This window comes from Marmota monax, unplaced genomic scaffold (assembly GCF_021218885.2).
Source record: "Marmota monax isolate L192 unplaced genomic scaffold, Marmota_monax_Labrador192_F-V1.1 WCK01_AAM20220418_F8-fsc00077, whole genome shotgun sequence".
NCBI classification, from domain to species: Eukaryota; Metazoa; Chordata; class Mammalia; order Rodentia; family Sciuridae; genus Marmota; species Marmota monax.
The window spans coordinates 3095985-3109039 of NW_026694610.1; the positions used below are offsets into that span (position 1 = coordinate 3095985).

The 13055-nt window shown below is 32.8% G+C and overlaps 1 protein-coding gene across 8 annotated transcripts in view; it reads right to left on the bottom strand.

Annotated features, from left to right (window-relative positions):
• Spef2 (sperm flagellar 2) overlaps positions 1–13055 on the bottom strand; it is a 188934-nt gene that overhangs the window by 131136 nt on the left and 44743 nt on the right. For all 8 annotated transcript variants that reach the window (XR_009224705.1, XM_058572081.1, XM_058572080.1 and 5 more), the window contains one exon: positions 5697–5865. Coding sequence is in view for 7 of the 8 variants with exons in the window: in XM_058572081.1 (XP_058428064.1) it covers positions 5697–5865 (169 nt within the window). In the remaining variant the exon portion in view is untranslated. The remainder of the gene's footprint in view (positions 1–5696; positions 5866–13055) is intronic.

Sequence of the window (13055 nt, forward strand, 5' to 3'; positions counted from 1 at the left end):
CATTATAAAAAATGATCTGGACATTCACTTGTGACCTCTAAACATCCTCTTGTACACATTACATCATTCCCAGATTACTTGTAATATCTAATACCATGTAAATGCTAAAAATTTTTTCCTGGATTATTTAGGGAATAACAAGACAAAAATGTCTGTACATGTTCAGTACAGAGGCAATTTTTAAAAAAAAACATTTTTTTTTTGTTTTGGATTTGTAATTGGATGAATCTGTAGATGTAAATCCAGGGATATAAAGGGCCAGGTGTGTCTCTGAAACTTATTCAGTAGGTAACTGATAAAAAGTAGCTAATAACATGCTGTGGGTGAGGACTAATTTGCCTGTAAGATCAATATAAAATGCTTGCTTTTGGGGGAGTTTGAGGTTCACTGAGAGGAATCACCACATCATTGAGAACTACTGGCTGCCAAGAGGAGTTGTGCTTCTGGTGGTGCTGGAGATGCTCAGCAACCTGGCTGAATCCACAGCCCATGGTCCAGTGGGTTTTAAGGGTCCTTGCTTACTCTCTACTAAAAACTCATGTTGATACCTTGTGGAAGTGCAGTGGGTACTTGTTGGTCCATGATGTTCTTCCTACCTCCTGCTTAATCACCAGAGTGTGATGATTTAGAAAATAACGTTAAGACATGAGTCAAATTTTCAGCAGCTGCATATGATGTATACATAGGCAAAAAGTCTTATTTTATGCCCATTTCTGATACAATATTTTAAAATTTTAAGCATGATAGCTTACTCTAACAGAGCATGGCCTCCTAAAACCATGAGCTCAAAACTGTGAGATGTCAGTTCTTTACGGATGGTGTGTCTAGATACCAATAAAGTATTCAGGGAGGTAAACTTTTTGAAGATTAATTTTTAAGTCATGCATTTACTTAAAACAATAAAAATCTGGAATGAATTTTGTAATAGAAAACTTGAACAACTATTTCTATTGGGTAATCCAGGATACACTGCCCTTCTGTCTCTTGTTATAGGCTATTTAAGCCTGATAATATATTTTTTAAGTTAAAAATTTTATTTTTTATTTTTATGTAGGAATATTTATGACAAGTTCTTAGACAAAATTTATAAAATTGGAAAATGATATAATATCTTACAGTACATCCTAAAATCTGTACATGGTATATTACTTTTATGTGATTAAAAGGAACAGAGTTTGTAAATATTTATCAGAAATTCTAAAGTGTCATTTCTAGAAAAACATAAAAGGCTCTACACAAAAATAAACTACATTGCCAGACATTCACAAACTCCTAATATAAGTTTACAATTTCCTGCAAAAGAAACACCAGATGCTTCAGGAAGTGGGTAAGACAAGCATGTTCCTGTGGTAACCATTTCCCAAGCAAGATATGTAGTTAAAAAGACTTTGCTAAGCTGTAGCCCACTAGGTCTCCAAATATATGAGAACAACAAAAATAGATAAGCTGTTGAAGAAATAACAGAGAAAAAATGCCACAATCAGCAAAACCTGTCAAATAATCAGTCATGAAAAGTCTGTAAATAGAGACAAGCCCAGAACTGAACAGACTCATGATGAATTTTACCACGTATTCGAAAAGGAATTAAAAATAATCCTCCTGTTCCATAAAACAGAAAGGGAAGGAACCCTTTCAAACTTTCTATGTAGCAAGTATTACATTGCTATCAAAACCTAATAAAAAAGAAAACTATAAACTAATATCCTTGATGAACAAAGATGCAAAAATCCTTAATAAAGTACTTATAAATCAAATTTAACAGCATTTTTAAAAGCTCATACACAATCAAGCTGTTTCCATTCTAGACATGCATGGATGATTCAACATATGCAAATAAATAAGTACAATACAAAGCATAAATAGAATCAAGGACACAACACATAGTATCATCTCAACAGATGAAAAATAAGTGATTCATAGGATTCAACATGACTTCATGAAAAAAGTCCTCAATAAATTAGGTATGGAAGGATTGTACCTCAACATAATAAAGGCCATCCTAAACAATATCATACTGAGTGGGGAAAACTGAAAGTATTTCCTCTAAAATCAGGGATGAAATGAAGGTGTCTACTTTCATACTCTTACTCAATATATACTTGAAATTTTAGCCTATGCAATCAGGAAAAAGAAAGAAAGAAAAGGAATACAAACAGGAACAGAAGGAGACAAATTGTCCCTGTTTCAAGAAGATATAACCATGTACTTAGAAGACCTAAAGACTCCACTAAAAGAGGTAGAACTGATAACTTCAGAAAAGTAGTAGAATACAAGGTCAACATCCAAAAATCAGTAACTTTTATATACAGCAGTAATAATCTTGCTGAGAAAAAAAAATCAGGAAAACAATGCCATTCACAATAGTCTCAAAACACAAACGAAAACCTCACTAAACATGGAAATAAACCTAACTAAGGAGGTCAAAAAACTTTACAATTAAAATAATAAAACACCGAAGAAAAAAATTAAAGACACTAGAAGATAAAAAGACCTCCTCTGTTCATGGATTGGGAGAATTAATATTTTTTAAAATGGTCACACTACTAAAATCAACCTACAGATTCAATGCAGTCTCAATCAATATACCAATGTTATTATTCACAAAACTACAAAAATAAAATTCTAAAATATACATGGAATCACAAAAGAACTCAAATAACCAAAGCAATCCTGAGCAAAAAATCATGACTGGAAGCATCATAATACCTTATTTAAAAATACAGAGCCATTGTTAACATAGTTAAAAACAAAAAAACAAAAAACAAAAACAAAAACAGCATGGTATTGACATAAAAACAAGAACATAGTACAAATAGAACATAGGGCCCAGAAATCAGCCATCTGATCCTCGACAAAGGCTCCCCAAACAGATTTGGACAAGAGACAACCTCTTTAACAAAGGGTTCTGGGAAAACTGAACACCTACACGAAGAAGACTGAAACTAAAATCTTAGTGTGAGACCCCCAAATTTGAAACTAGTAGAGAAAAACACATGGAAAAAAACTTCTAGATATAGATACAGGCAACAATTTCCTAAACAGGACTTCTGTTCCTAAAGGCATTAGAAATTAAAAAACTTCTGCCCAGAATGGGAAACAATCAACAGAGTGAAGAGACAATTTAGAGAACGGGAGGAAATCTTTTCTAGCTATCCATCGGACAGGGGATTAATATCCAGAATATGTAAAGAACTCAAGAACACAGCATCATAAGAGCATGTAATCCAGTGAAAAAATGGACAAATTATCTCAATAGACACTTCTCAGAAGAAGTACAAATGGTCAATATATGAAAAATGTTCAACATATTTAGCTATTCTGAAATAAAATCAAAACTACCCCTGTAAGAATGGCTATTATTAAAAAATATGAAATATGTAGGAATAGTAATCCTCACACATAGTTGGTAAATATAAACTAACACTAGCCACCATGGAAAACAATATGAATGTTTTTAAAAAACTGAGGAATGTCTAGCAACCAGGACAGAGGGACTAGAAAACTGTTCCAAGAGGAACAAATGTGCAAAAGAACTAGCTTGATAAAAAAATGAAATTAAACTTACCATGTGACTCAGTTATACCACTTTTGGGTACATGCATAAAGAAGATGAAGTTAATATTCAAAAGAGATCCCTGAATACCTATCATGATTATGGCACTGTCCACAATAACCAAGTTACAGAGTCAGCCTAGATGCCCATTGTTGGATGAATGTATAAATAAGGCAGGATACACACGCACACATGTAATATTTCACTGTGTGAATGAAATCATGTCATTTATAGGAAATGGATGAAACTGGAGGTCATTACGTTAAACAAAATAAGGCAGACACTGAAAGACAAATATTGTAAAAACAAAACAAAACTCATATGTAGAAACTAAAAAAGAAAAGTAATCTAAAGTAGAAGAGGAAGTAACTATTAGGGAAGGGGAAGGGAACTCCAGGGACTCTGAGAGAAATGGGAGGAAGAGGAGGATGAGAGTGTAGAAGGGAGGAGGATATGATTAAAGCACAGCATTTTCATGGATGGGAATGTCACTGTGAAACCCATATATTTGTACAATTGTCAGTTAATATTTGTTATAAAAATTGCTTGAAAAAATTGTCAAATAAGTTTGCTCTTGTTTGTCAATTAAAATGACCTTAATTTGCAATGGAAAGAAATACCTTAACCTACTTTGATGTTATCAAAGTATTGCAATGTGTGGCTTTAGACTTTTGTTTGACATAGTATAATATACTCTAAAATCATACAAAATAAAGATCCATATATATTTTGTGAGATTAAAGTAAAACCTAAATAAATAAAAATTATCTTGGTACCTCAAATGTAGATTCACTCAATTTAAATATGGTGCATATTTAGTGTCTGATCATTTCATATTTTTCTATAACATTTTACCAGGAGCTTGTCTTCTCTTAAATTACTTATATTAGTGGTACTTTACTCTTTTCCCTGCTCATTGGCATTACTCATTAAAGCCTCCTGCAACAAATGTCTATTGAGTATTTACTACTTATGAGCAGAGAGTTGGGTCAAACCATCTTTCCTGGGCTGCTCTTTTCATGTTGCTCTTGCTACCCTTATGGAACTGAAGCCAACAACGTTTCTAACAATAAACATTCTCATTCTATATTTCATGACTGTGGATCTACCCAGAACTTCTATTCAAGATTATCATTTTACATCTTTACTTCCAACAGTGAGGAGGAGAAGGGTGGGGAAAGCAGAATAGTATAAGAAATTAATATGTATTACTAGCCTCCAACATGCAATGCATTGGCTAAGTGTTCAATAATTATTAAAATTCAAAAAAACAGTATGAGGTAGGTATAGTATCCTTATCTAATAAACTGGGACCTGAGTCTCTTAGACCATTCACCTAAGGTTTACAGTTAGTAGTTGGGAGTACCAATAGTAAAACTCTAGCCTGTCTATTCCTTAAGTTGTTATTGTTGTTTTTGACAGATTGTCTAAAAAGCACAGGTGACATTTCCATCTTCTTAAATATTTATCATTTCTTTGTGCTGGGAAACTTCAAATTCCTCATCTAGTTATTTATAAAATATGTAATAAATTGTTCTAAACTATAATCACATAATATATTGTACATATGTATTGAATTATCACACTGTACTCCATGAATATGTGCCACATTAAAAAATAAAATAATTTTACATGAAAAAATATATAATAAGCACAATTGGTATCCAATACTTTTTTCCTAATTTTAGAAAAAGTATGTTGTTTGAATCTATGCTATCATTGACCTCTTCCTCTTCCATTTTATCTGCAAAGGCTGCATATCATTGAGATAAATTACAAAAGAAAAAAATCAGTTTTAACGATGTTTTTTGAAGCACATATAGACAGAAACTCATACAAAGAATAATGGTAATGAACAAATTAAGGTATTTTTTAAAGCCTGAAATCTATCTTCCCAGACACTGTATTATGCTTGATTTTTTTCAAACTGCTCTTTTAGTATTACTGAGATCAAGAGCTAATGGATTATGAATAGTTTAGGCATCTAAAAATTAGTTCCATAAACAGAAATTAACACAAAAGAAATACAAATATAAAATGTGTATTTTAATTAGTATAAATGAAATAAAATATCACAAAATTAAAGTTAAGGAAAAATAATTTATTATATTGCATTCTCTAATGGTTTCATATCAGGATGTACCTTATATTCTTCATAATCATTGTTATCTAGCAAGTCCCTTTTCTCCAATTCTACAAGTTGTCCTGCAGGGTGCCTAGCAGGCAGATGCTTAATAGAGGCTTGCTCATATAAGGGCTTTCCATTGAAAAACAGTTCCTTCCAATCATGCATCAACTTACGTGGAATCAGACTATCACAAAAAATAAAAATAAAAGATTAATCAATGGTCAATGAAATTCACAGTTTACAACTTAGCCTTTTTATTGTACTTATGTAATTAACTCACTTTCATAAGAATTAAATAGAAATAATTACTTGAAGCTAATTTTAAAGGTTACCATATGTGCAATGACAATAAGACAAACATACGTTTTCTGTTACAAATTATATACAAATATGTAAACCATTATTTTGAAGAGGCTTTGAAAAGATTCAGTCTATTCATTTTGCATAGGATGCAGATACTAGTGCATTTAAACCATGTTGTAAGATTGCATGTTTATTTAAAGTTAGAACTGAGAATTATAGAACCTAAGTTTTCTGATTGTGCTCATTATTTTTAGATATATTGCTCTGTTCTGGCAGTCAATAAGAAAGTTTGAAGACAGTGGCTTTAAGTGAGATTCATTCATTCAGACCTATTAAATTCCATACATTTTTGCCAGCCATAAGGGATATTACAGCAAGTGGAATCCCTAGCCTCCAACAGAAAATCCTGGGAAAGAAGGGCAAATGTAATTCCACAAATAAACAGTTTGGGAAGAGAATTACACAACAGGAAATCACAACAGTAGATTTGACTGAATGTGTTGGTTCAGGGAAAGTCTGAAGAAATGACTGCTGAGGGCTAAAGACTGTCTAACAACCAGGACAGAGGGACTAGAAAATGTTCCAAGAGAAACAAATGTGCAAAAAATGAGCCAGATATGATTCAGATGGAAAAAACAGTTTCTAGAATTTGAAATTACAACCTAAGAAGTACTCTTTGATTCTGATGTGTGCTATGACACGGATGAACCCCCAAGACAGAGTGTTGAGTGAATAACCAGGACACAAAAGACTAAAGAGCAAATGATCCCACTTACATGAGGTACCTTAAACAAATTCACAGACATAAAGTGGAATGGAGGTCATCAGGGGCTAGGGAAGTGGGGATGGGAAGTTATTATTTATTGGGTACAGATCTGGGATCCATTCCTGCTTAAAGGGTTGTGTGGTCAGGGGTCTTGGAGGACCAACTATCCTCATATTCAGATACCTCTTCTCATTTCTTTCACCATCACTTATTAGGGATTCATAGCCTTTAACCTGTGTTCCTCCTTACAACTTTTTAATACTCTTTTTTAAAAAATTTTTTGGTGATAATTGTTTCATGACGTTTGCAGAGGCTCTTACATTTCCTGAGTGAAACCCATTAAGTAACCCATACTTTTTCTAAAATAATAATAATAGTAGTAGTAGTAGTAGTAGTAGTAGTAGTAGTAGTAGTAGTAGTTGTAGTTGGACATGATAATTTTATTTTATTTATTTATTTTTTATGTGGTGCTGAGGATCAAACCCAGTGCCTCACACATGGTAGGCAAGTACTCTACCACTGAGCCACAACCCCAGCTCCAGTAGTCCATATGTTTTGAAAAAAAATTGTTAAGTTACAAAAAATTGTCTTCTGATATTTACTATAAAATTCCTCACACATGTAATGATGTGAGGCTAGAAACAGATAAAATAATAAAAGCAGGAATGCTTTGAAAATTGCTTTTCTAGTCTTAGAGAATACTATTTCCTCCTTCTTGCCCAAACTTCTCCTTTTCTTTGAGATTCTGATAGTTTTTCACCTGATCCACTGTAGCCCCTGAGCAAGGAAATCAACTGCTCTCACAATATCAAACCTTAAATTATACTACAGATCTACAGTAACAAAAACAGCATGGTATTGGCACAAAAACAGACATGAAGACCAATAGAACAGAATAGAAAACACAGAGACAAACCCCCCAAATTGGTTATCTCATATTAGACAAAGACACCATAAACATGCACTGGAGAAAAAATAACCTCTTCCACAAATGGCGCTGGGAAAACTGGAAATCCATATGTAGCAGAATAAAATTAATCCCTATCTCTCACCCTGCACAAAACTCAACTCAAAGTGCAACAAGGACCTAGGAATTAGACAACACACACTGGTGCACCTACTAGAAGAAAATGTAGACCCAACACTCCATCATGTTGGCTTAGAAACTGACTTCTTCAACAAGACCCTTAAAGCACATGGAGTAAAATCAAGAATTAATAAGTGGGATGGAATCAAACTAAAAAGCTTCTTCTCAGCAAACAATCAAGAACGTGAAGAGAGAGCCTATAGAATGGGAGAAAATCTTTGCTACCTGCACTTCAGATAGAACATTAACCTCTAGGATATACAAAGAACTCAAAAAACTTAATACCAAAAAACACCCAAATAATCCAGTCAATAAATGGGCAAAAAGTGTTTCAAACAGGCAACAAATACATGAAAAAATGTTTAACATCTCTAGCAGTTAGAGAAATGCAAATTAAAACTACACTGAGATGCCATATCACTCCAGTCAGAATGGCAGTTATCAAGAATTCAAGTAACAATTGTTGGTGAGGATGGGGGTAGAGAGGAGGTACATTCATACCTTGCTTGTGGGACTGCAAAGTAGGGCAACCACCCTGGAAAACAGTATGGAGATTCCTCAGAAAATTGGAATGGAACAACCATTTGACCCAGTTATCCCACATCTCGGTGTATATCCAAAGGACTTAAAATCAGCATACTACAGTGATACAGCCACATCAATGTTTATAGCAGCTTATTCACAATAACTAAACTTTGAAACCAACCTACGTGCCCTTCAACATATGAATTGATAAATAAAATGGTAGGTATATATACACAATGGAACATTACTCAGTCATAAAGAAAAATGAAAATATGGCATTTGCCAGTTGAATCTGGAGATTATCATGCTAAGTGAAATAAGTGAATCCCCAAAAACCAAAGGCTGAATATTTTCTCTGATATGTAGATGCTAACACATAACAAGAGGGGAATGAGAAGAATAGGAGTTCGGTCGATTAGACAAAGGGTAATGAAGGTAAGGGAGGGGATATGGGAATAGAAATCACAGTAAAACTGTGTAATAGTACATAACTTTCCCATGTTCCAAAATGAATATGTCACCATGGAAACTCCACATCATATACAACCTCAAGAATGGGATCCTATCAGAATAAGCAATAGTCCATGTATGTATAATATGTTGATACACTCTACTATTATATATTCCTAAAAAGAACAAATTTTCCAAAAGAAAATCAGCTGCTGTGGCTTCTGGGCCTTAAGTGCCTTCCTTTGTTGTGAATTGAAATCCCTAAGATTTATGCATACATCTGGCTAGCTACTCCACGTTCTCAAATGATTTGAATTCCATCAGCTTGCCTAATATCAGCCTGGCCTGGTAAAGCCATTATTAACTCAAACACAGCAAGGGAGGAAGAAATGTTATCATAGCAAAACAAGGGGTTCTTTGGGAGTTGTGCTACTTTTCTTTTTTAATTTTTGAATTTCTTTTGACTTCATATACCTTGTCCTGTGAATCCTTGCTATGTTGTCTGCTTTTGCCCAGTGGTCTCGGAAGTGTTTCTGCTTACGTATATGATATTTTATTGCTATTTAAACATTCATTTTTTAAAAAAAATTAAACTTTTTGGGATAATTGTAGATTTCCACAAAGTTGTAAGAAATAATACAGAGAGATCCATGTATCATTTACCTACTGTCCCCACATTGTCACATTTTGTAAAACTGTAGTATAATATTACAATCAGGACTTGACACTGATACAGTTAAGATACAGAACATTTTCATCATCACAGATTCCCTCTTGTTACCCTTTCATAGTTCTACTTACTTCCCTCTCACCCCTACTCCACTCCCTCCTTGGCCTCTGGCATTGGCTAAATCTTGTTTTCAGTTTCTATAATTCTGTCACTTCAAGAATGTTATAGCAATGGAATCATAAAGTATGTAAACTTTGAGGATTTTTTTCACCTTGCATAATTATCTGGAGATTCATCCAGATTATGGTAGTAGTTTATTTATTTTTATTGTTAAGTAATATTCCATGGTATAGATGTACCACAGTTTAACCATCTCCTATTAAAGAACATTTGGACAATTACTAGTTATAATCTATTATAATAGGGATTTTATAAACACTTAATTGGAGATGAGTGTGTATAAGCTAATTTGGGACAGATGCCCAGACATGTCCTATGGAAGTCAAATGTTCAGTTTTTCTAAAGGGCAGTTCTAGAGGGGCTGTATCATTTTACATTATCACCAGCAATGAACGAAATCCAATGAATGACATCCATCTGGTGTTATTATTCCTTCATTTTAGCCATTCTGGTCAATCTATCCTGGTATCTTTCTGTGGCTTCAATTTGAAATTTTCTAATGGCTAATGATGCTAAAAAATTTTTTCAGGTGTGTATTTGTCACCTGAATATCATTTTCAATAAAACGTCTTTTCATGTTTTGGGCCAATTTTCTAATTGAATTTTTTTAAAATTGAAAATAATTTATGCATGTTTTCTGTTAAATATGCGGTTTGCAAACATCCTCTCCAACTTTGTGTATCTTTTTATTTTTTCAAAGCAAAAGGTTTTGACTTTGTAGAAGTCTAATTTGTCACATTTTCCTTTTATGGATCATGCTTTTGGTGTCAAGTCTAAGAACTTTTTATCTAATCATAGAACCCCCTATTTTAAAACTATTTTTAAAAATACTTTTATAGTTTGGTGTTTTACATTTAAGTCCAGGATCCATTTTAAGTTAATTTTTGTATAGTATGTGAGAAAAATGTTTTAGCTATGCTAGTTACATTGCTTTTTATATAAACATTAGAAAAGGCTTACATAGATGTGTGTATATATGTGCATGCATGTATATGTTTATTTACATATATGTATAAATATGCATCTATATGTACATATATAGCTACAAAAATTCTTGCTGGGCTTTGGATAGGAAATGGTAAAATATCTATATCATTTTGGGGAGAACTGACATCTTTTATTTTGAATCTCTCAGTTCATGAACACATTCTGTCTCTTTGTGTACAGTATTTAGATCTTTGCTTTTTTTCTTGTTGTTGTTGTTTTGTGTAGTTTCCTGCATAGAAGTCCTGTACATGTTTTATTAGATTTGCATCTAAATATCTCATTCATTTTTAAATATTTTATTAACATATAATCACACATATTAGTGATGTATGGTGTGATATTTCAACACATATATATGGTGTGTCCTGATCAAATCAATGTAGTTAGTATTTTAATTCTTTTTGTTTATGTTTGGAACTTTGTTATCAAGAAATTATAAATGGCAATTTGCTTTTAATTTAGCTGTCCACATGTTCAGGCTAGTGTACATACATATATTTTTAATATTTATGTTTTATCCTGTAACCTTGCTGAGCTCACTTATTAGTTGTTCTGGGAATTTCATTGTAGATTCCTTGGCATTTTCTAAGTTAATAATCATGTCAATCCCAAATGTAGGCAAATTTTATTTCTTCATTTTTGATCTGCATTCTTTTTCTTTTCTTGTCTTGTGGCACTGGCTAGAGCTTCTAGGGCTAGGATGAATAAAAAGAGGGATTAAACATCTTTTCCTCATTTCCTATTTTAGGCAAAATGTAGCCAGTTTTTCCTCATTAAATATAAATTAGCTGATAGTGCTCTTGAACAAGCTGAGAAGGCTCCTCTATAACTCTTTTTCTGAGACATTTCATCATTATTAGTGAGAGTTATATTTTGTCAAATACTGTTTCTGCATTGATTCATATGATTGTGTGGCTTATATCTTCTTTGTTAATGTATGGGCCACACTAATTGATTTTGAATGCTAAGCCAACATTGTGTTCCTCGAGTGCACCCTACTTGGTCTTGGTATATGATTCTTCTTATATGTTATTGAATTTTATTTCTAATTTTTCGCTAATGATTTTGCATCTCTATTCATAACGAATACTGATCTCTAGTTTTCTTTTTGCTATTGTTTTTGTCTGTATTTAACATCGCAGTTATATTGGATTTGTAAAATAAAGTGAGGAAGTATTTCTTCCTTTCCGTTTTCTGGAAGATATTGTGTAGAATTGGTGCTAATTCCTTAGATGTTTGGGAGAATTTGTCAGTGAAACCAAATGGTTCTGAAGATTTCCTTTTGGAGAAAAGCTTTTAAATCAAGGCATAAATTTCTTAAAAGCTATATAGCTTTATTCAAATTATGTATGTCATAGAGGCAATTCATGGTATTTGTGCTTTTTGAGGAATTGGACCTTTCTTCTAAGTTAACAAATGTGTTTAGTTATTTATAGTATTCTCTCATTATCCTTTTGGTGACTAAGGGGCTAAAGTGATATCCTCTGATTTATTTCTGATACTAATAACTTGTGGTAACTCTCTTTTATCCTTTGTTCGTCTTGCTAAATGTTTGACAACTTTATTAAAATTTTAAAATAACCAGGTATTTATGTTAAATTCTATTGTTTTTGTCTCTTTGTTTTCAGTTTTATTTATTTCTGTGCTTTATTAATTACTTTCTTCCATGTTTTTTTTCTTCCCCTCTGCTTATTCTAGTTTCCTCAATAAAAAGTCATGGACCCAAGCCTCTGAAACCTTTAACTTGGGGGCTTATATTGATTTGGAATGTTCTTACTTTCTAATGTGTACATTTTATGCTCTAAATTTCTGCCAGCAGTGTTTTTGCTATTTCCCACAAATTTTAATAAGTTGTCATCAAATGTATATTTAAATTTCCCTTGTGATTTTCTCTTAATCCAAGGAATATTTAGAAGTGTGTTGGGTTTCCCAGTGTTTGGAGTTTTTCTTCTTATCTTGATGTTATTTATTTCTGATTTTTTTTTTTTTCACTGTGGGCAGAGAAGACCGTCTGATTTGAACTCTTTTAAATTTATTGGTGTTTGTTCTTTGACCTGGGAGATAAGTGATTTATCTTTCTATAGGTTCTGTGGGCATTTGAAAAGTATTTTATTCTTTGATGTTGCTGGGTAAAGTAATCAACAATAATACTAATTAGATCTGATTGGTTGGTGGTGTTGATTTCTTCTATATCTTTGCTGATTTTTGTCTAGTTTTCTCTCCGTTATTGAAGTCTCCAACAATAATTGTGGGTCTTCCATTTGTCTTTCAGTTCTACTAGTTTCTGCTTCATATATTGTGTAGTTCTACTGTTTGGTAAATATACAGTTAAGATCACTATCTTCTTTGTGTATTGAACCTTTCACAATATATGATGGCTCTTTCCACTTTAGTCATTTTCTTGGC